Source organism: Centrocercus urophasianus, unplaced genomic scaffold, assembly GCF_019232065.1.
Source record: "Centrocercus urophasianus isolate 14NV4802_14NV808 unplaced genomic scaffold, USGS_Curo_1.0 seq_20, whole genome shotgun sequence".
In the NCBI taxonomy this organism is placed as follows: Eukaryota; Metazoa; Chordata; class Aves; order Galliformes; family Phasianidae; genus Centrocercus; species Centrocercus urophasianus.
The window spans coordinates 14925272-14948842 of NW_024884756.1; the positions used below are offsets into that span (position 1 = coordinate 14925272).

Here is a 23571-nt window from a genome sequence, read left to right on the forward strand (position 1 = left end):
TCAATATCTGTAAAATGCTTGTAACTGTTAGCTTAGAAAAAGTATTGCTTATTTTCACTTTTATTAAAGACAAGTCTTAACTGTTTTGTTTTTTATTCTTATTTTTTCTTAAGGTGCACCTGAAATCGATGTGCCGCCAGAATATACAGAAGTAGTGAAATACAAAGCAGGAACTTCTATTAAGCTAAAACTAGGCATTTCAGGAAAGCCTATACCAACAATTGAATGGTTCAAAAATGGCAATGAGCTGCAAAGCAGTTCACTACTGTCTATCGAGAACACAACAGAATTTGCTTCTATACTCATCAAGGATGCAACTCGACTTAACAGTGGCACCTATGAACTAAAACTGAAGAATGCCATGGGATCAGCCTCTGCCCATGTGCGATTACAGATACTCGGTATGTCTTGAGAAATTACTGTGTAACACTGTTAAACAATAATCTACGAAAAAATGCTTAACACCTTGTTTTTGGCATTTTATACAGACAAACCTGGACCCCCAACTGGACCAATACAGTTTAAGACAGTCACTGCAGAAAAGATCACAATAATGTGGGACCCTCCAGCAGATGATGGTGGTGCACCTGTAACACACTATGTTGTTGAAAAGCGGGAGACAAGTCGTGTTGTATGGTCTTTAGTTTCTGAGAAAGAGGAGGGGTGTATTATAACTACAACAAAACTTGTCAAAGGAAATGAATATGTGTTCCGTGTCCGTGGTGTGAACAAGTTTGGAGTTGGTGATTCCTTGGAGTCTGAACCAGTTATAGCCAAAAACTCATTTGGTAAGAACCATATAACATCAGTAATAGAACTGAATCATCCTATCTGGTATTTGCATATATTGTTCACCTACTGACATATATGTATATTTTTTTAAATTTAGTTGCACCTGGACCACCTGGTGTACCAGAAGTCACAATGATAACCAAGAATTCTATGACTGTTGTCTGGAGTAGGCCCACTGTTGATGGAGGTAGTGAAATATCAGGATATTTTCTTGAGAAGCGTGACAAGAAGAGTCTTAGCTGGTTCAAGGTTACTAAGGAAACCATTCGTGACACCAGACAGAAAGTAACAGGTCTGACTGAAAACAGTGAATATCATTTCCGAGTCTGTGCTGTCAATGCGGCTGGACAAGGTCCATTCTGTGAAGCATCTGACTTCTACAAAGCTGTAGATCCTGTTGGTAAGAAACAACGTGCAATATGTGTAATTGGTTAGAGATCAATAGGCAGCAAGCAATTAAGATGGCTTGCGGCAGTGTAACTGCAGGATATTTTATTCCTTTTTATGATTACTTGTAGTATGGTTTCTGACTTTCTTTTCTTAAACTGTCACAGATAAGCCAGGCTCACCAACAAAATTGAAGGTTGTGGATACAACTAAGACATCTGTCACCCTTGGCTGGATTAAACCTACTTATGATGGAGGAAGCCCAATTACCAGCTATGTGGTTGAGAAAAGGGAAGGTGAAGAGCAAGAATGGACTGTAGTTAGCTCTAAGGGAGAAGTGAGAACAACTGAATATGTTGTCTCCCACCTTCAGCCAAGCATTAATTATTATTTCCGCGTCTCTGCTATAAATTGTGCTGGACAAGGAGAGCCTATTGAAATGACAGAGCCTGTTCAAGCTAAAGATATTCTCGGTACTGTACCTTTCCATAACTTTTCTGTGGTTTTATTTTTCAGACCTTTTTTTATTTTACCTTCCAAATATGCATTATTCATTTTTATCTATTTCCACAGTGGCACCAGAGATTGATCTGGATGTTGCCCTCCGGACCTCTATCATTGCTAAAGCAGGTGAAGATGTGGAAATAATGATTCCATTCAAAGGAAGACCTCCTCCAACAGTCACATGGAGAAAGGGTGACAAAAATCTCGGAACTGATGAAAAATATATCATCCAGAATACAGAATCATCAACATTACTTTCTATTCCTCAAGTTACCCGAGATGACACAGGAAAATATGTTCTTACAATTGAAAATGGAGTTGGAGAACCCAAATCATCATTTGTGAATGTGAAGGTACTTGACACACCATCTGCCTGCCAGAAGCTGCAGCTTAAGCATGTTTCTCGTGGCACAGTTACACTGGTATGGGAGCCACCTCTCATTAATGGTGGTTCTGAAATAACAAATTATGTTGTTGAAAAAAGAGATGCTACAAAGAGGGCCTGGTCAACTGTAACAACAAAGTGTTCTCAAACTACCTTTAAGCTAACTAACCTGTCAGAAAAGACTGCGTTCTTCTTCCGTGTTCTTGCTGAAAATGAAATTGGACTGGGTGAGCCTTGTGAGACATCTGAACCAGTGAAAGCTGCAGATGTACCAGGACCTATAAAAGACCTTGCCATGAAAGATTCTACAAAAACTTCTGTTAAATTGCATTGGAGCAAACCGGACTATGATGGTGGTAGCATTATATCAGACTACATTATTGAAAAGAAACTGCAGGAAGAAAAGGAATGGACATACGCAGGCACAAGCAAGAGCTGTGAATTTGAAGTTGAAAGACTTAAAGAGCTGTCTGTCATGGAATTCAGAGTCTTTGCAAAAAATGAAAAAGGCATGAGTGATGGTGTTACTGTGGGACCCATTACAGTGAAAGAATATATAATAACACCAGAAGCTGACCTTTCTGACATTCCTGGAGGTCAAATCACTGTGCGAATTGGGCATAACCTTCACATTGAACTGCCCTATAAGGGTAAACCTAAACCATCAATGAGCTGGCTGAAGGACAACCTCCCTCTTAAAGAAACTGAACATCTTCGTTTCAAGAAAACTGAAAACAAGATAAGCTTAAGTATCAAGAATGTGAAAAAGGAGCATGGTGGCAAATATACTTTGATTCTTGATAATGTTGTCTCCAGAAAAACATTTACAATCACTGTCATCACTCTTGGTCCACCATCTAAGCCAAAAGGACCCTTAAGACTAGATGAAGTCAAAGCAGATAGTGTAGTTTTGTCATGGGAAGCTCCTGAAGATGATGGGGGAGGTGAAATTACTGGCTACAGTATTGAGAAAAGAGAAACTTCTCAAATGAACTGGAAGCTGGTGTGCTCGAGTGCTGCTAGAACAACTTTCAAAGTACCAAACCTCGTTAAAGACACTGAATATCAGTTTAGAGTCCGTGCAGAAAACAGATACGGAGTAAGCCCACCTCTTGTCTCAGCAGATGTTGTGGCAAAGCATCAATTCAGAACACCAGGTGCACCTGGCAAGCCTGTTGTATACAATGTAACTGCTGATGGAATGACCATAGCGTGGGATGCTCCTGCTTATGATGGCGGTTCAGAAATCATTGGCTACCACGTTGAAAAGAAGGAGAGAAACAGTATTTTGTGGCAGAAGGTTAATGTTGCATTAATATCTAGCAGAGAATACAGGATTACTGGGCTAGTTGAGGGTCTGGATTATCAGTTCCAAGTGTATGCAGAAAACACTGCCGGTCTAAGCCGAGCCAGCGAGCCAAGCAAGTTTACTTTGGCAGTCTCTCCAGTAGGTGAGTGAATGACCAGTCATCCCCCAAAATTCTAGTGTTCTAGATTATGGTGAACAGTAATAAAAAATAATTCTTCATTGTTTTTCCCCCCTTTCAGATCCACCTGGTACTCCTGATTACATTGATGTCACCAGAGAAACAGTCACTCTTAAATGGACCCCCCCACTGCGTGATGGAGGCAGTAAGATTGTGGCCTACAGTATTGAGAAGCGGCAAGGAAGTGAAGACCGGTGGCTGAGATGTAACTTTACTGATGTCAGTGAATGCCAATATACAGTTACAGGACTTAGTCCAGGTGATCGATATGAATTCAGAGTGCTTGCAAGAAATGCTGTTGGTACCATCAGCCCACCTTCACAGTCTTCAGGCTATATCATGACCAGAGATGAAAATGGTAAGATTTCTTAACATAATTGTTTGAATACTGGAGCCAAGTAGACCTTGTGGAAGATGGGAGGTCACGGGGGGGGGGGGGGAATGTTTGACTGCCCTTCCACTCAACTCAGAATCATGCTCCAGCATAGGAGGAACTAAATGGAGGACCCAAACCTGACAGACATGTGTAATCATTGCTACATTAGAGTAACAACATACAATAGTCTTTTTCACCTGTTGTAGAATGTTGCTAACAGGAAAAATAAGCTTATAGTTTGTAATTCTGTATATAACAATGTTTTATATTTACTGAGTTAAGAAGACTATATTTTCCTTTTTCAGTTGCTCCAACAATTGAATTTGGCCCTGAGCACTTTGAAGGCCTAACTGTTAAAGCTGGAGAGAGCATTAGACTTAAAGCTTTAATTAAAGGACGTCCAGTACCTAAGGTGACATGGTTTAAGGATGGCAAGGAGATTGAAAAAACAATGAGTATAGAAATAACTACAGGTATTGGATATAGCACAATCTTCATTAGAGATGCTACCCGGGATCATCGTGGAGTGTACACAGTAGAAGCCAAAAATGCATCAGGCACTAAACGAGAAGATATTACATTCAGAATACAAGGTATCACACCAAATGCTTTTAGTACAACTTTTTATACCAATATTTTACCTAAGTGCCAATAAATTAAAATTCCAAACTTTTTATTTTGCAGACACGCCAGGAAAAGTCGGTGGACCAATACGATTCACAAACATCACTGGAGAAAAAGTGACATTATGGTGGGAGCCTCCTGCTAATGATGGTTGTGCTTCTATTTCCCATTACATCATTGAAAAGCGTGAAACCAGCAGGATTGCATGGGCATTAGTTGATGACAAGTGTGAAGCTTGCAGCTACACTGCACTTAAATTAATTAAAGGCAATGAGTACCAGTTCCGTGTCTCTGCAGTAAACAAATTTGGAGTTGGCAGACCATTGGAGTCTGATCCAGTTGTAGCACAAATACCTTACAGTAAGTTTCCATCTCATTCTGTGGAAATAACTGTAGAGTTACAATCTTCTATTTCTAATTATGTTTTTCTTTTCCTTTTTTTCTTTTTTCTTTTTTCTTTTTTTTTTTTAGCTCTTCCTGATGCCCCAGGAACACCAGAGCCCACTAACGTAACAGGAGACAGTATCACTCTGACATGGGCAAGACCGAAGTCAGATGGTGGAAGTGAGATAAATGAATATATTCTAGAAAGGAGAGAAAAGAAGAGCATGCGCTGGGTTAAAGTGATCAGTAAGAGGCCCATTGCTGAGAACAGATACAGAGTAACTGGCCTTATTGAAGGCAATGAATATGAATTCCATGTCATGGCTGAAAATGCTGCAGGAGTTGGACCTCCAAGTGATGTTTCAAAGCTAATTAAATGCAGAGAACCAGTTAGCCCACCTAGTGCACCTAATGTCGTAAGGGTGACGGATACATCAAAGACTAGTGTAAGCTTAGAGTGGACCAAACCAGTTTTTGATGGCGGTATGGAAATAATTGGATACATTATTGAGATGTGCAAAGCTGATCTAGAAACATGGCAGAAAGTCAATGCAGAGACTGTTCTTGCTACTAAATATACCGTGGTTGATCTGGAGGCAGGAGAACACTATAAATTCAGAGTGAGTGCAGTCAATGGTGCTGGCAAAGGAGAAAGCTGTGAAGTTCCTGCATCAGTCCAAACTGTAGACAGGCTTTCTGCACCTGAAATTGACATTGATGCAAACTTCAAGCAGACTCACATTGTGAGAGCAGGTGCAAGTATTCGCCTATTTATTGCCTTCTCTGGAAGGCCTGTTCCTACTGCTGTGTGGTCCAAAGCAGATGCAAATCTGAACTTGCGTGCTGACATTCAAACCACTGACTCATTTAGCACATTGACTGTGGAGGAATGCAATAGAAACGATGCTGGCAAATATGTCTTTACTGTGGAAAACAACAGTGGAAGTAAGTCAATTACATTTACTGTCAAGGTGTTGGACACTCCTGGTCCACCTGGTCCTATTACATTTAAGGATGTGACCCGAGGATCTATTACTTTAATGTGGGATGCTCCTGTACTGGATGGAGGTTCACGTATTCATCACTACATTGTGGAAAAACGGGAAGCAAGCCGTCGTAGCTGGCAAGTGGTGAGTTCAAAATGCACTCGACAAATCTTTAAGGTCACTGATCTGGCAGAAGGTGTTCCATATTACTACCGAGTGTCAGCAGAAAATGAATATGGCGTAGGTGAACCTTGTGAGTTGACGGAACCAATTGTAGCCACTGAAGAACCTGCACCACCTAAGAGATTAGATATTGTTGATACTACCAAATCTTCTGTAGTTTTAGCTTGGCTTAAACCTGACCATGATGGTGGTAGTCGTGTTACTGGGTACCTTCTTGAAATGAAGCAGAAAGGCTCTGACAAATGGATTCCAGCTGGTCAAACCAAGCAACTTACTTTCACTGTTGAAGGCCTTGTGGAAAACACTGAATATGAGTTCCGGGTCAAGGCAAAGAACGATGCTGGCTACAGTGAGCCAAGAGAAGCTTTCTCTTCTGTTATTATTAAAGAGCCACAGATTGAACCAACAGCAGATCTCAGTGAAATAAGCAGACAACTCATAACATGCAAGGCTGGAAGCACTTTTACTATTGATATACCAATTAGTGGCCGCCCAGCTCCAAAAGTGACATGGAAACTTGAGGAGATGAGGCTGAAGGAAACTGAGAGAGTTACCATCAAGACAACGAAAGACAGAACCACACTGACTGTAAAGGACAGTATGAGAGGCGACTCTGGGAAATACTACCTCACGCTTGAAAACACTGCTGGCGTGAAAACATTCACGGTCACAGTGGTAGTCATAGGACGGCCAGGTCCAGTCACTGGCCCAATTGAAATATCATCGGTCTCTGCTGAATCCTGTGTGTTGACCTGGAAAGAACCTGAAGACGATGGTGGCAGTGATATTACAAACTACATTGTAGAGAAACGTGAATCTGGCACAACAGCATGGCAGCTGGTAAATTCGAGTGTAAAACGTACACAGATCAAAGTCACCCGTCTCACAAAATACCAGGAGTACAGTTTTCGAGTAAGCTCAGAAAACAGATTTGGAGTCAGCAAACCCCTTGAATCAAAAACTGTAGTTGCTGAACATCCATTTGGTAAGTGAAACATTTTTACTTTTAAGTTGTTGTTCTCTTCTGGCTGTTATATTTTTAATAACTAATATTTTCCCAACCTCCCATTTGTGTTTAGTCCCACCAAGCCCACCTTCAAGGCCAGAAGTCTATTCCGTGTCTGCAAATGCAATGGCAATTCGTTGGGAGGAACCCTATCATGATGGTGGCAGCAAAGTCATTGGATACTGGGTTGAAAAGAAAGAGCGCAACACCATCCTTTGGGTGAAGGAAAATAAAGTGCCATGCTGTGAATGCAACTTCAAAATCACTGGGCTGGTGGAAGGGCTAGAATATCAATTCAGAACCTATGCTCTAAATGCTGCAGGTGTTAGCAAAGCTAGTGAAGCTTCCAGACCTGTAGTGGCTCAAAATCCAGTTGGTAAGTATTATTTTCAATAGTTGTTTTGTATATTAAGTTAAAATAGAATGGCATTTCTCATTTTCTGTTTTATTCCTCCAGATCCACCAGGAAGGCCAGAAGTGACAGATGTCACCAGATCTACAGTGTCCCTGAGCTGGTCACCACCACTTTACGATGGTGGAAGTAAAGTTATTGGATACATCATTGAGCGGAAACCATATAATGAATCTGGTGATGGACGCTGGCTGAAATGCAATTATACCATAGTCTCAGAAAACTTCTTTACAGTGACAGCTCTTGGTGAAGATGAAGCATATGAATTCCGTGTTCTAGCAAAGAATGCAGCTGGTGTGATTAGCAAAGGATCTGAATCAACCGGTGCTGTCATTTGCAAAGATGAATACTGTAAGAAATATTCATTTGGAACAACTAAGTACATGGCGTTCCATTTTTAATACCATCTTCTAATTTGTAATTTATTTATTTATTTATTTTCCTCTGACAGCACCACCAAAGGCTGAACTCGATACCAGGTTGCAGGGAGAAGTTGTAACCATTAGGGCTGGATCTGATCTTGTTCTTGATGCGGCCATTGGTGGGAAACCAGAACCAAAAGTCTTCTGGTCCAAAGGAGATAAGGAATTGGACCTATGTGAAAAGATATCTCTGCAGTACACCAGCAAACGAGCCATTGCAATTATCAAGTTCTGTGACAGAAGTGATAGTGGAAAATATACTCTAACAGTGAAAAATGCCAGTGGGACAAAGCAAATTTCTGTTCTTGTCAAAGTGCTTGGTACGTTTTTCGTGATCAATATTTGTGCTTAATGTATATTAGATTAAAAAACAAACAAACAACAGAACCAAAAACTAAACAAGAAAGACAAGTGTTGCTGTAAAAATAAGAGTGAGGAATTTTTCCTTAGTTGCTAATAATAACGCTTATTTCTACCTCTACTCAGATTCACCAGGTCCATGCGCAGGAAAAATCACAGTAAGCAGGATAACTGAAGAGAAGTGCACTCTGGCGTGGAATATTCCTGAGGAGGATGGAGGTGCACAAATCACTCACTACATTGTAGAAAGGCGTGAAACCAGCAGACTTCACTGGGTTATTGTTGAGGCTGAATGCCAGACATTATCATGTGTGGTAACAAAACTTATTAAAAATAATGAGTACATCTTCCGTGTCAGAGGTGTCAACAAATATGGGCCAGGTGTTCCACTTGAAACAGAACCTATCATTGCCAGGAATGCTTTCAGTGAGTGTTACTACCTTCCATTCTGTGTCAGTATGTGTGGAATGTCTGTCATAGGTAAAGAATTTGTAAAACAATTTTTTTCCCTTCATTTTTAAAACCAACAGCTATCCCAACACAGCCTGGTACTCCTGAAGAAGTGAGTGTTGGCAAGGAACACATCATCATTCAGTGGACAAAACCAGAATCAGATGGTGGCAGTGAGATTAAGGATTATCTTGTAGACAAACGTGAAAGGAAAAGTCTGCGCTGGACACGAGTGAACAGAGATTACACTATTTATGACACCAGACTGAAAGTTACTGGTCTTATGGAAGGTGGTCAGTACCAGTTCCGTGTCACTGCAGTGAATGCTGCTGGAAACAGTGAGCCTAGCGAAGCTTCACAATATATGTTATGCAAGGAACCATCATGTAAGTTGCCACATTTAAAATATATTTTAACTTTTACTTATAATAATGGAGCATAAAACCAAATTCATGCTTCAACTAGGATACTCAGAAAGACATAGGAACTCACTGATCTAGACAGTATTTGAAAAAATTTAGAAGAAGCTGTAGTTCATTTTAAATGCATTTCCCAGTTTATACTGTTGATAAGTTATTTTTAACTGTAAAATATTCCCTTAACCAACGTGAAATACATTTTCTTGTTTTTCAAAGATACTCCTGCAGCACCTTCAGCTCCAAGAGTTGTGGACACTACTATGCACAGCATAAGTTTAGCGTGGTCAAAGCCCACATATGATGGTGGTGCTGACATCTTAGGCTACGTTCTTGAGATGAAGGAAGAAGGTACTGAACAGTGGTACCGACCACATACAACTCCCACTCTGAGGAATGCTGAGTTCACCGTAACTGGTCTTAAAACAACCCAGAAATACCAATTTAGAGTTGCTGCTACCAATGTGAATGGTATGAGTGAATTTAGTGAATCATCAGCAGAAATAGAACCTGTGGAAAGAATAGGTAATTTGAAAAATTCAATGTGTATTTTAAAGAATAATTCTATTTTCTTTTAAAACTACTAAAACATTAATTCATTTCACGTTTCTTGTACTCTTCATCAGAAAAACCTGAGCTTGAGCTTGCTGATGACCTGAGGAAGACAGTAACAGTGAGAGCTGGTGGTTCCCTGCGTCTGATGGTCTCTGTGTCGGGTAGACCTGCTCCTGTAATCACATGGAGCAAGCAGGGTATTGACCTTGTAAGTCGAGGTATTATTGATACTACAGACAGCTACACTCTACTTATTGTGGATAAAGTTAATCGGTACGATGCTGGAAAGTATGTAATTGAAGCTGAAAATCAATCAGGAAAAAAATCAGCAACTATTTCTGTGAAAGTGTATGGTAAGTAATTCTACAGTTATACATGGTTATTAGACTACTTGTGGTGCATGTTACTGAGGAGTAAGAAATTCAGTCATTTCCAAAGGAAGTTTGTAGTTTCAAACAGCATGAAATTGTTTGAGAAGAAGTCAAAGAAATAGAGGAAAATATGAAGTTCTAAAGCTGAGCTACAGTCGTAGAATTATTAAGGTGGGAAAAGACCACTGAAATCATCTAGTCCCACCACCATGCCTTCTAAACCCATGTCCCTAAGTGCCACATCTACTATTTTCTTGAGAATCTCGTGGGACAGTGATTCCACCACTCCCTGAGCAGCCTGTTCCAATGCATTACCGCTGCTTCTGAGAAGAAATTTTTTCTAATATCCAACCTGAACCTCCCCGGCTCAACTTAAAGCCACTGCCTCTTATTCTATCGCTGTTATCCGGAACAAGAGTCCATGATCTACCTCCTTTCACATAGTGGTAGAGAGCAATAAGGTCTCCCGTGAGCCTCCTCTTTTCCAGACCAAACAATCCCATTTATAAATGAAATCCTACTGTTATTGTTATTATTTATTGTTGTTGTTTTAATTCAGAACTCAATCTGAGGAAGGGATCTCAAAGAAAAAAAAATATTTTCTTTTTGGTTTAGATACACCCGGTCCACCAGCTGCAGTGAGAATTAAGGAAGTATCAAGAGATTCTGCAACACTTACTTGGGACATTCCAACCATTGATGGTGGAGCCCCTGTCAGCAATTATATAATTGAGAAACGTGAAGCTTCCATGAGAGCTTACAAGACTGTCACTACCAAATGCAGCAAGACATTTTATAGAGTTACTGGACTTCTGGAAGGAGCTTTGTATTATTTCAGAGTACTGCCAGAAAATATTTATGGCATTGGTGAAGCTTGTGAGACATCTGACGCAGTATTAGTATCTGATGTACCTATGCCACCACAAAAACTGGAAGTGATTGACATCACCAAATCAACTGTTACTCTTGCTTGGGAGAAACCACCACATGATGGTGGCAGCAGATTGACTGGCTATGTTATTGAGGCCAGCAAAGCTGGAACAGAAAGATGGTTGAAGGTAGTGACAGTAAAGCCTACTGTCTATGAACATACAATTATCTCTCTCAATGAAGGCGAACAGTACTTGTTCAGGGTCAGAGCACAGAATCAGAAGGGTGTTTCAGAAGCACGAGAGATTGTCACAGCAGTAACAGTACAGGACCAAAAAGGTAAGTATCTACTGCTAAAAATAACAGTGTGAAACTGACACCAAGTGAATGGAAGATTTATAAAACATATTCTGAGAAAATCAATGTACTTCTTTCTTTTCTTAGTTCTGCCGACAATTGACCTTGCCGGAATACCTCAGAAGACAATTCATGTACCTGCTGGCAAGCCCATTGAGTTAGCTATTCCAATTGGAGGACGGCCACCTCCAGCTGCATCTTGGTTCTTGGCTGGTTCTAAACTAAAAGAATCAGAACGCATCAAAATGGAGGCTGCTGCCAAAATGGCTAAACTGGCAGTTCGTGAGACCACCATTCATGACACTGGAGAGTATACACTTGAACTGAAGAACACAACTGGAACAGTTACTGATACAATAAAAGTTATAATCCTTGGTAAGAACTTCTGAAAGTAATCATCCGTGATCTTTATTTGTCTGAACTTTGCTCCCATCGATATGATTCTTCTCTCAACATTATTTTTTGGCTTTTAATTTTATTTTTCATAGACAAACCTGGACCACCTGTTGGACCTATCCGAATTGATGAAATTGATTCAAATTATGTAACCATCTCCTGGGAGCCACCTGAGCTGGACGGTGGAGCTACACTTAGTGGCTATGTGGTAGAGCAGCGTGACGCTCACCGTCCTGGATGGCTGCCAGTTTCAGAGTCAGTAACCAGAACAACATACAAGTTCACCAGGCTTGTTGAAGGTGCAGAATACGTGTTCCGTGTGGCTGCTACAAACCGCTTTGGAATTGGATCTTACCTGCAGTCTGAGATTATAGAATGCAAGAGCAGAATTCGTAAGTCTACCTTTAAGAACAAAATATGCACGTTTACATGGCTTATGTAGCCACACACAGATGATTTTCCTAAATCACCTTCTTTTGCCAAATAATGGGATACACTGTGGTACACTGTAGCCTTTGTATGTTACTGGGGAAAAACACTATCCATAGGCTTACTTAAGTATTGTAAAAGCACCACAGAGAATGTGGACAGTAAGCACGGTCTTTTTTGTGCTCAGATCTATTGTTAGCTATCTATCTACTATTACAGAAAATTTGGTTTACACCCCCTTACAAAAGCAGGATTATTTCATTGGCCTAGGTTGTAAAGTACTTTGATATTTTTTGATTTAAAAGAGTTTGATACGATGTTGATACTACATTATCATTCATAGTACATTGTATATTTCTCTGTGTAAAATTATTGATGCTTTCTTCGCTAAGTCTGTGTTTCCTTTTTACAGGTATCCCTGGCCCTCCTGGCACTCCAGAAGTGTTTGATGTCTCTCGAGATGGTATGACATTAACTTGGCATCCTCCAGATGACGATGGTGACTCTCAGATTACTGGTTATATTGTGGAACGCAAAGAAGTTAGAGCAGATAGATGGATTCGTGCAAACAAAGTTCCAGTCACTATGACTCGTTACCGTTCCACTGGGTTGGTTGAAGGATTAGAATATGAACACCGCATCACAGCAATCAATGCAAGAGGTGCTGGGAAACCCAGTCGTCCTTCCAAGTCTGTTGTTGCCAGGGATCCAATTGGTAAGTAATTTCCTACATAGATTAAGCATATTATGGCAGAACGGAACGGAAAGTCACTCTTTTTAGTAATTTGAAAATTTATTTGCATATGTTTATGAACAGCAGAGGAGATTCTGACTGGAAGGAACCAAGAAAAAAGTATTAGTGAAAATCTTTTTCTTTCTTTTTCAACTTCTTCCAAGTTTCCCTTTATAAATCCTATAGTGACTACATACAGATCTTATGCTGGAAGTTTGTATTTGTTATGTGTTTTAAATCTTCATAAAGATGATCTTACTGAGCCCTCATGTGGTCTTCTCTTCCAGCTCCTCCAGGGAAACCTCAGAATCCAAGAGTCACTGACACTACAAGAACATCTGTCTCTCTGGCTTGGAGTCCACCAGAAGATGAAGGTGGCTCTAAAGTCACCGGCTACTTAATTGAGATGCAGAAGGTAGATCAATTTGAATGGACCAAATGCAATACCACTCCCACCAAGATTCGTGAATACACTTTGACACATCTACCACAAGGCGCAGAGTACAGATTCCGTGTGCTAGCCTGTAATGCTGGTGGGCCAGGAGAACCTGCTGAAGTGCCAGGAACGGTCAAAATTACTGAAATGCTTGGTAAGACACTTCACATCTTAACTCCTAGTGAAACCCATCTTAAAGAAATATTTAGCTAAAGTGTATACCTGTAAAACACACGTGGCCTGAGGTGTTAATTTTCTTTACAGAATATCCTGACTTTGAACTTGATGAAAAATACCAGGAAGGTCTCATGGTGAGACAAGGTGGAGTTATCAGGCTTACAATACCCATTAAGGGTAAGCCCATTCCGGTATGCAAATGGACCAAAGAAGGACATGACATCAGCAAAAGGGCCATGATTGCAACCTCCGAAACTCACACAGAACTTGTGATCAAAGATGCAGAAAGAGAAGATTCTGGCACCTACGATCTGGCACTTGAAAACAAGTGTGGCAAAAAAGCTGTGTATATTAAAGTCAGAGTGATTGGCATTCCAAATCCACCAGAAGGGCCTCTTGAGTATGATGATATACAAGCTCGTTCTGTCAGAGTAAGCTGGAGACCTCCTACAGATGATGGTGGTGCAGATATACTAGGTTATATTGTTGAGAGACGAGAAGTACCAAAGACTGCCTGGTACACTGTTGATTCTAGAGTAAAAGGGACATCTTTGGTGGTGAAAGGTCTAAAAGAAAATGTGGAATATCACTTCCGTGTTTCTGCGGAAAATCATTTTGGCATTAGCAAATCTCTCAAATCTGAAGAACCAGCTGTACCAAAGACACCGCTGAGTAAGTCCCCATTTTAAATTTTTTAAAACTTTTTTTTAATGACTACTGCTTGCTTACTTACATTATGCTTCTACAAGTGCAATAGTATGTGCAAACAGTTGAATGCTATGGCTTTATTATTTCTACTGATCGTGTTCTTGTTATTATCTTATTGTTATCAGATCCTCCGGAGCCTCCAAACAACCCACCTGAAGTGCTTGATGTCACAAAGAGTTCAGTTAACTTGTCCTGGTCCAGACCTAAAGATGATGGTGGTTCTCGTGTAACTGGGTACTACATTGAACGTAAGGAGACATCTACAGAAAAATGGGTCCGGCATAACAAAACGCAGATCACTACTACAATGTACACAGTCACCGGACTTGTTCCAGATGCTGAATATCAGTTCCGTGTTGTTGCTCAAAATGAAATTGGTGAAAGTGAAGCAAGTCCTGCTTCTGAACCAGTTGTATGCAAGGATCCATTTGGTAAGAAAATGTTTGCATTAATAGATCTTGTGAAAAACAATTTAGTAACATTCAGAAAGGAATTTCATTTCTGTATATTTTGCAATTTTCAGACAAACCAAGCCAACCTGGAGAAATTGAGATCACTTCAATATCGAAGGACAGCATTACAATGGAATGGGAACGACCTGAAAGTGATGGTGGCAAAGAGATCCTTGGATACTGGGTTGAATATCGACAGTCTGGAGAAAGCACCTGGAAAAAATGCAATAAAGAACTCATCAAGGACAGACAGTTTACAGTAGGAGGTTTATTGGAGGCCACAGAATATGAATTCCGTGTTTTTGCAGAAAATCAGACTGGCCTCAGCAGACCTCGAAGGACTGCTATGGCAGTGAAAACTAAATTAACATGTAAGCAAAAAATACACTGTCATATTTGCTGCAATACTGCTGTGATGTCATGTGTCATAAACCACAGTGATACACTGACTGTGCTTTACAAATTATTTGCCAACAGGACTGTCCTAAGGCACAGTCCAGTTGTTCAAATGTAAGAGGCACAAGTGTAAATGAAGGTTAAATTTCAGTAAATAAGAATAGAGGAACATTTCGTGTTAATTGTCATCCTTTTTTTTTTTTTTTTTTTTTTTTTTCTTTCTTTTAGCTGGAGAAGCACCTGCCATAAGAAAAGAAATGCAGGATGTTACAACTAAACTGGGTGAAGCAGCTCAGCTGACATGCCAGATTGTTGGGAGACCTCTTCCTGATATTAAATGGTACCGCTTTGGCAAAGAATTGGTGCAGAGCCGAAAATACAAAATGTCATCTGATGGACGCAACCATACATTGACAGTATTAACAGATGAACAAGAGGATGAAGGTCTCTACACTTGTATGGCTACCAACGATGTTGGAGAAATTGAAACTAGTGGCAAGCTATTGTTGCAGGCTCCTCCTCAGTTCCATCCTGGCTTCCCATTGAAAGAGAAATACTATGCTGGTGCTGGTGGCACTCTCCGCCTTCACGTTGTGTATATTGGCCGACCAGTACCAGCAATAACTTGGTTCCATAGCAACAAACCTCTGAGAGGATCAGAATCAGTTACTATTGAGAACACAGAGCAGTATACTCATCTTGCAATTAAGAATGTCCAGCACAAAACTCATGCTGGGAAGTACAAAGTGCAACTCAGTAACACGTTTGGAACAGTTGACACCGTACTTAATGTGGAAATACAAGGTAAAGAATTCTATTTTCGGTGTATTTGTGGAATATTTTCTAAAATACTGAGTAGCAAAAGAAGAACTAAAAAGATGCTGCTTTCTGTTTTACAGATAAGCCAGATAAACCAGAAGGGCCGATCGTTATAGAATCTGTACTAAAGAACTCTGTGGTGATTAGCTGGAAACCACCAGAGGACGATGGAGGTGCTATGATAACAAATTACGTCATAGAGAAACGTGAAGCCAAGGAAGGAGCAGAATGGGAACTTGTATCTTCAAGCATTTCAGGCACAACTTGTAGAATTGTTAATCTAACTGAAAACGCAGGCTATTATTTCCGTGTTTCTGCTCAGAATACATATGGAATTAGTGAAGCACTGGAAGTCTCATCAGTTGTCATTATGAAGCCTCCATTTGGTAAGTGAACACCAAAATATCCAGTTCAGTATGCCTGTGTAATTACTAAGGCAAGTTCACTTCACTTCAATGTTTGAATCTCTTTATTCTTTACAGAAAAACCAGGACAACCTGGTCAGCCAGTTGCAAGTGCTATCACAAAAGATTCTTGTGTTGTCTCATGGAAGCCACCTGCGAGTGATGGAGGTGCGAAGATCAGAACATACTATCTTGAGAAGCGTGAGAAGAAACAAAACAAGTGGATTTCTGTAACAACAGATGAAATTCGTGAAACCGTATTCTCTGTGAAAGACCTTATTGAAGGCCTTGAATACGAGTTCCGTGTAAAATGTGAAAATCTAGGTGGTGAAAGCGAGTGGAGTGAGGTATCACAACCAGTCATTCCAAAATCTGATGTACCAATTCAAGCTCCACATTTCAAGGAAGAACTAAGAAACCTGAATGTGAAATTTCAAGCTAACGCCACATTTGTCTGCAAAGTCACTGGTCATCCTAAACCAGTCGTCAAATGGTACAGGCAGGGCAAAGAAATCATGCCGGATGGTGAAAAGATCAAAATACAGGAATTCAAGGGTGGATACCACCAGCTAATCATTACAAATGTAACAGATGATGATGCCACAGTATATCAAGTTAGAGCTACCAATCAAGGAGGATCAGTGTCTGGCACTGCCTCTTTGGATGTTGAAGGTAAATGAAGGGTCTCAATTCCCAAGACAGATTCTTGTTAAATTTTGAGCAGTCAGATTATTGGTGCTCTTCTCAGGTGTTTTTGCTCATGTGTTGTTTTTTCCTTCCTCTTTTTGTTCCAGTTCCTGCAAAGATTCACTTGCCCAAAAACCTGGAAGGTATGGGAGCCGTTCATGCCCTCCGAGGGGAAGTAGTGAGCATCAAGATCCCATTCAGTGGCAAGCCTCCCCCTGTGATCACGTGGCAGAAGGGACAGGATCTCATTGATACTAATGGACATTACCAAGTCATTGTTACAAGATCATTCACATCTCTTGTTTTCCCAAATGGTGTTGACAGAAAAGATGCAGGTTTTTACATTGTTTGTGCCAAAAACAGATTTGGAATTGATCAAAAAACAGTTGAATTAGATGTGGCTGATGTGCCTGATCCACCAAGAGGTTTGAAAGTAACAGACATTTCGAGGGATTCAGTCAACTTAACCTGGATTGAACCAGCCACTGATGGTGGGAGCAGGATCGTAAACTACATTATTGAGAAACGTGCTACAACAGCAGAGCGATGGATCCGTGTTGCACAAGCTCGTGAGACACGATACACAGTAGTGAACCTATTTGGCAAGACCACCTATCAGTTCCGTGTAATTGCAGAAAACAAGTTTGGCCAAAGCCAGCCTTCTGAACCTACTGATCCAATTATAACAAAGGAAGATAAGACTAGAGTAATGAACTATGATGAAGAGGTTGATGAAACCAGAGAAGTCACCACAGCTAAAGCTGCTCACTATTCTACGAAGGAACTCTACGACAAATACATGATTGCAGAAGAGCTTGGACGTGGGCAGTTTGGCATTGCACACCGCTGCGTTGAGGCAGTTTCAAAGAAGACTTACCTGGCTAAGTTTGTCAAAGTAAAAGGTGCTGACCAAGTTTTGGTAAAGAAAGAAATTTCTATTCTAAATATTGCTAGGCACCGAAATATCCTGTATCTTCACGAATCGTTTGAGAGCCTTGAAGAATTGGTCATGATCTTTGAATTCATTTCGGGAGTCGATATCTTTGAAAGAATCAGCACAGCTTCATTTGAACTGAATGAAAGAGAAATAGTAAGTTATGTACGCCAGGTCTGTGATGCACTAGAATTCTTACATCGCCACAGCATTGGACATTTTGATATCAAACCAGACAATATTATTTATTTCACAAGAAGGAGCTCTGTAGTTAAAATTGTCGAATTTGGTCAAGCCAGACAACTGAAGCCTGGAGACAGCTTTAGACTTCAGTTCACTTCACCTGAATATTATGCACCTGAAGTACATCATCATGATCTGGTCAGCACAGCAACTGACATGTGGTCAGTTGGTGCTCTAACCTACATACTTCTCAGCGGCATTAATCCTTTCATTGCTGAAACAAATCAACAAGTTATTGAAAATATTCTAAATGCTGAATACAATTTTGATGATGAAGCATTCAAAGACATAAGCATTGAGGCTATGGACTTCATCGATCGCCTGTTAGTAAAGGAAAGAAAAGCTCGAATGACAGCTGCTGAAGCACTTAATCACACGTGGCTTAAACAGAAAACAGAGAAGACCAGCACTAAAACCATCAAGACCTTAAGACACAGGCGTTACTACCACACGCTAGTAAAGAAGGAGTGGAACACAGTTGTGTCAGTAGCCCGTATTTCCTGTGGAGGTGCAATTAGATCTCAGAAAGGTGTAACAGTGGCCAAAGTTAAAGTTGCTCCAATAGACATTGGTCCCATTGCTGGGCAGATAAACCATGCTGCTGCAGAAGAAGGAGGGCATGCCAAATACGTGTGTAAGATTGAAAACTATGATCAGTCCACACAGGTCACCTGGTACTTCGGTATGAGGCAACTAGAAAACAATGAGAAATATGAAATCAATTATGAAGAAGGTGTGGCAACAATGTATGTCAAAGATGTTTCTAAATCAGATGATGGAACCTACAGATGCAAGGTTGTAAATGACTACGGTGAAGACAGCTCTTATGCAGAACTTTTTGTTAAAGGTGTGAGAGAAATGTCTGAGCACTACAGATGTAGAGCTGTTAGGAAAGTGAAACGCCGGGTTGATGCAATGAGACTCTTAGAGCATCCACCAGAATTTACTTTGCCTTTGTATAATCGCACTGCATATGTTGGAGAAAATGTCAGGTTTGGTGTAACTATAACAGTCCACCCAGAACCTCGATTGACGTGGTTCAAATCGGGCCAGAGAATCAAACCTGGTGATGACGATAAGTATACTTTTGAATCAGACAAAGGTCTTTACCAACTCATCATCAATAAAGTCACTGAAGAGGACGATGCTGAATACAGTATTATAGCACGCAATAAATATGGGGAAGACAGCTGCAAAGCTAAGCTGACTGTGATTCCGCATCCACCTCCAGCAGATACTACGCTGAGGCCAATGTTTAAAAGGCTGCTGGCCAATGCTGAATGCCAAGAAGGCCAAAACATCAGTTTTGAGATCAGGGTATCTGGTATACCAAAGCCGACACTGACATGGGAGAAAGATGGTCAACCTCTATCCTTTGGTCCTAACTTTGATATAATTCATGAAGGTTTAGATTACTATGCTTTGCATATCAGAGATACTTTACCGGAAGACAGCGGTTATTACAGAGTTACTGCAACAAACAGCGCTGGATCTACAAGCTGCCAGGCTTATCTAAAAGTCGAACGCCTGAAATATGTCAAGCGTGAGTACAAGACTGAAGAAGAGCGGGAGAAGCATGTACAAAGGCAAATTGACAAGACCTTAAGAATGGCAGAGATCCTTTCTGGGGTTGAAGCTGTTCCATTGACACAAACTGCACAAGAGGCTCTCAGAGAAGCTGCTATCTTATACAAACCAGCTGTCAGCACTAAGACTGTCAAAGGTGAATATGAAATTAAGAAAGAAGAAAAGAAGGAAGAAAGAAAACTTCGTATGCCGTATGAGGTTCCAGAGCCTCGCAAACATGTGCGCACTACTCTTGAGGAAGATCAGACCATTAAACACTTTGTGCCTCTGTCAGATATGAAATGGTACAAGAGGCTGCGAGACCAGTATGAAATGCCAGGAAAACTTGAGAGAACTGTTCAGAAACGCCAGAAACGCATACGTCTTTCCAGGTGGGAGCAGTTCTACGTGATGCCACTGCCACGCATTTCTGATCAGTATAAGCCTAAATGGCGCATACCAAAGCTAACACAAGATGATCTTGAAACTGTGAGACCAGCACGTCGGCGTGCACCGTCTCCAGATTACGAATTTTACTACAGACCAAGGAGGCGGTCACTTGGTGATTTATCTGATGAGGAATTACTCCTGCCTATTGAGGACTATTTAGCCATGAAGAGAACTGAAGAGGAAAGACTGCGCCTCGAAGAAGAGCTTGAGCTAGGCTTTTCTGCTTCCCCACCAAGTAGAAGCCCTCCACGCTTTGAGCTGTCTGCGCTTCGGTACTCGACTGCAGGAACACAGGTCCAGTCAGAGGAAGAAAGAAAGAGAGAGCTGAGGTATTCCAGCTACCATATCCCAACTAAAGCTGACACAAGCGCAAGCTATGCAGAGCTACGTCAGCGCTATGACAGAGCTGCCTACAGACCCCCCAAACAAAAGCAAAGAATAATGGCTGAAAGAGAGGATGAAGAATTGCTCCGTCCTGTTGGCGCTACTCAAAGACTCTCTGAGTACAAGAGTGAGCTGGAATATATGGCAGAAGAGGAAAAGAGCAGACTTAGGAGAAGGAGGGAAAGAGAAATAACTGAGATCACATCAGAAGAAGAAGAAGAAATAGAAATGGTGCAACATGTTCACAGGGAATTTTCACCTCCTTCCAGATTACTAAGGAGAAGAAGATCCCTTTCTCCAATATACATTGAGTTGATGCGCCCTGTATCTGAATTAATTAGACCCCGTTCACGACCTCCCGAGGAAAGTGAAAGAAGATCCCCAACACCAGAGAGAACTCGACCACGTTCACCTAGCCCGGTTTCTACTGAAAGATCACTCTCTCGGTTTGAAAGGATGGCAAGATTTGACATCTTTTCTCGATATGAGTCCATGAAATCTGCTTTGAAAACACAGAAAACTATGGAAAGGAAATACGAAGTCCTAACTCAACAGCCTTTCACCCTTGACCATGCTCCTCGCATCACCCTGAGAATGCGCTCACACCGTGTGCCATGTGGCCACAACACCAGGTTTATTCTGAATGTCCAGTCAAAGCCAACGGCTGACGTGAAGTGGTACCACAATGGTATTGAGCTCCAGGAGAGCAGTAAGATACATTTCTCGAATACCAGCGGGGTATTAACACTGGAAATTCTCGACTGCCATATTGATGACAGTGGAACATACAGGGCTGTATGCACAAACTACAAAGGCGAATGTTCTGATTATGCAACCTTAGATGTTACTGGAGGAGATTACACTACATACTCTTCCCAGCGGAGAGATGAAGAAGTACCAAGGTCAATTTTACCTGACCTGACAAGAACAGAGGCATATGCAGTCTCATCATTTAAGAAAGCATCTGCTACAGAAGCAAGTTCCTCAGTAAGAGAGGTCAAATCAGAAGTGTCAGCAACAAGAGAGTCACTTCTATCATATGAACACCACGCTTCTTCTGAAGAAAAAATCACTGCCTCAGAAAAGAAATCACTGGAAGAAAGGACAGTACATAAGGCATTTAAGAGCACTCTGCCAGCAACGATCCTTACAAAACCGCGGTCAATCACAGTTTCCGAAGGCGAGACTGCAAGATTTTCGTGTGACGTTGATGGTGAACCAGCACCAACAATAACATGGGTCCGTGCGGGTCAACCTATTGTTTCTTCCAGGCGCTTCCAAATAACACGGACACAGTACAAATCTACTTTTGAAATTTCTTTGGTCCAGATTTCAGATGAAGGAAGTTACACTGTTGTGGTGGAAAACTCTGAAGGAAGACAGGAAGCGCACTTCACTTTGACCGTTCAAAGAAAAAGAATCCCTGAAAAAGCAATTACGTCACCTCCGAGAGTCAAATCTCCTGAGCCTCGTGTAAAGTCTCCAGAGCCAGTTAAGTCTCCTAAACGAGTGAAATCTCCCGAACCCATCAGTGCCCACCCAAAAGCCAAGTCACCACCTGGAGACAAAACAGCACCAGTGGAGAAATTACCAACTGCTTCTCCTCCAAAGATAAAAGAGCAACTGAAAGCAGAAACCCTTGGAGATAAGGTGAAGTTATCCTGTGCAGTTGAAAGTAGCGCTTTAAGCGTCAGGGAAGTGGCTTGGTATAAAGATGGCAAAAAACTGAAAGAAGACCGTCATTTCAAGTTCCATTATGCAGCAGATGGCACATATGAGCTCAAAATCCATGACCTCACAGAATCTGACAAAGGAGAATACACTTGTGAAATTATGGGAGAAGGAGGTATTTCAAAAACTAGCTTCCAGTTTACCGGCCAAGTATTTAAAAATATCCATTCCCAGGTACGAAGTGTCTCTGAAACTCATAAATCAGCTGAGAAAGGAGATGAAGTACTTACTGTTTCTACCCACAAGAAATCATCAGTGGCAGCTGAAGAAAAAGCAGCAATTGAAGAAGTCATTAAAAAGTCAATTGTTACTGAAGATGTCAAACAATTGAAAGCAGAAGTTAGAGCTTCTTCTACTCAAATGACCGTGTCTGAAGGGCAGAAAGTGACTTTGAAAGCCAACGTTCCTGGTGCCTCGGAGGTAAAATGGGTGCTAAATGGAATGGAGCTAAGAAATTCAGATGATTACAGATATGGCATTTCTGGAAGTGATCACACACTAACTATCAAGAAGGCTAGTAATAAAGATGAAGGTATACTCACCTGCGAAGGTAAAACTGACGAAGGCGTTATTAAATGCCAGTACGTGCTTACCTTGTCCAAAGAGCGCTCAAATGAACCAGCATTTATCATGCAGCCCAAGTCTCAAAACGTCAATGAAGGACAAGACGTGTTGTTCACCTGTGAAGTTTCTGGCAATCCTTCTCCCGAAATTGAATGGCTTAGGAATAATCAACCTGTAAGTATTAGTTTTTTATGTTCACTTGAAAACTTAGAATTCTTTACTGAACTGATCTTAATGAAACAATGTTATCCTCCACAGATTGCTGTTTCATCACATATGAGAGTGACTCGCTCTAAAAACACTTATTCTCTTGAGATTCGGAATGCTGCAGTGAGTGACACTGGAAAATACACAGTTAAGGCTAAAAATTACCACGGGCAATGCTCTGCTACAGCCTCTTTGACTGTATTCCGTAAGTTCATTTTCTGCATCGTGTGTTGACATTAATGGGGTAGTTTTGCTGTGGTATGTCTACTAAAAAGATTTTTGATAAAAGCCAGCAAGGTTGATACAGGTATTTTAACCCGTTGCTATTTATTATGTGTATTGATATATCCACAAAACTAAAGACCATTAGAAATGGTCTTTAGAAATGAAAAATCTTCAGAGTGCCCACAGAGAAGCATGCAGATGTTCTTTCATAGCCCTAGATGAGTGTTAACAGAAAGCTGAACATTTCTTCTAGGCTAAGACCCTGGTGCTGGCAAGCACTTTTTCCTGAATTACTAACAGAAC

The 23571-nt window shown here is 40.9% G+C and overlaps 1 protein-coding gene across 1 annotated transcript in view; it reads left to right on the plus strand.

The window, feature by feature from the left end:
* The window catches only part of LOC122162068 (titin-like), a 236491-nt gene that overhangs the window by 210712 nt on the left and 2208 nt on the right, over positions 1 to 23571 (plus strand). The window contains exons 268-296 of the mRNA XM_042821962.1: positions 114 to 401; positions 489 to 788; positions 890 to 1192; positions 1347 to 1652; positions 1753 to 3519; positions 3617 to 3913; positions 4237 to 4524; positions 4616 to 4915; positions 5027 to 7093; positions 7188 to 7490; positions 7572 to 7877; positions 7978 to 8268; positions 8435 to 8734; positions 8839 to 9144; positions 9394 to 9699; positions 9801 to 10082; positions 10716 to 11309; positions 11415 to 11702; positions 11816 to 12115; positions 12565 to 12867; positions 13173 to 13475; positions 13586 to 14170; positions 14332 to 14637; positions 14730 to 15029; positions 15283 to 15858; positions 15954 to 16259; positions 16356 to 16949; positions 17072 to 23010; positions 23095 to 23248. Of these exons, the coding sequence (XP_042677896.1) occupies positions 114 to 401; positions 489 to 788; positions 890 to 1192; positions 1347 to 1652; positions 1753 to 3519; positions 3617 to 3913; positions 4237 to 4524; positions 4616 to 4915; positions 5027 to 7093; positions 7188 to 7490; positions 7572 to 7877; positions 7978 to 8268; positions 8435 to 8734; positions 8839 to 9144; positions 9394 to 9699; positions 9801 to 10082; positions 10716 to 11309; positions 11415 to 11702; positions 11816 to 12115; positions 12565 to 12867; positions 13173 to 13475; positions 13586 to 14170; positions 14332 to 14637; positions 14730 to 15029; positions 15283 to 15858; positions 15954 to 16259; positions 16356 to 16949; positions 17072 to 23010; positions 23095 to 23248 (18558 nt within the window). The remainder of the gene's footprint in view (positions 1 to 113; positions 402 to 488; positions 789 to 889; positions 1193 to 1346; positions 1653 to 1752; positions 3520 to 3616; positions 3914 to 4236; positions 4525 to 4615; positions 4916 to 5026; positions 7094 to 7187; positions 7491 to 7571; positions 7878 to 7977; positions 8269 to 8434; positions 8735 to 8838; positions 9145 to 9393; positions 9700 to 9800; positions 10083 to 10715; positions 11310 to 11414; positions 11703 to 11815; positions 12116 to 12564; positions 12868 to 13172; positions 13476 to 13585; positions 14171 to 14331; positions 14638 to 14729; positions 15030 to 15282; positions 15859 to 15953; positions 16260 to 16355; positions 16950 to 17071; positions 23011 to 23094; positions 23249 to 23571) is intronic.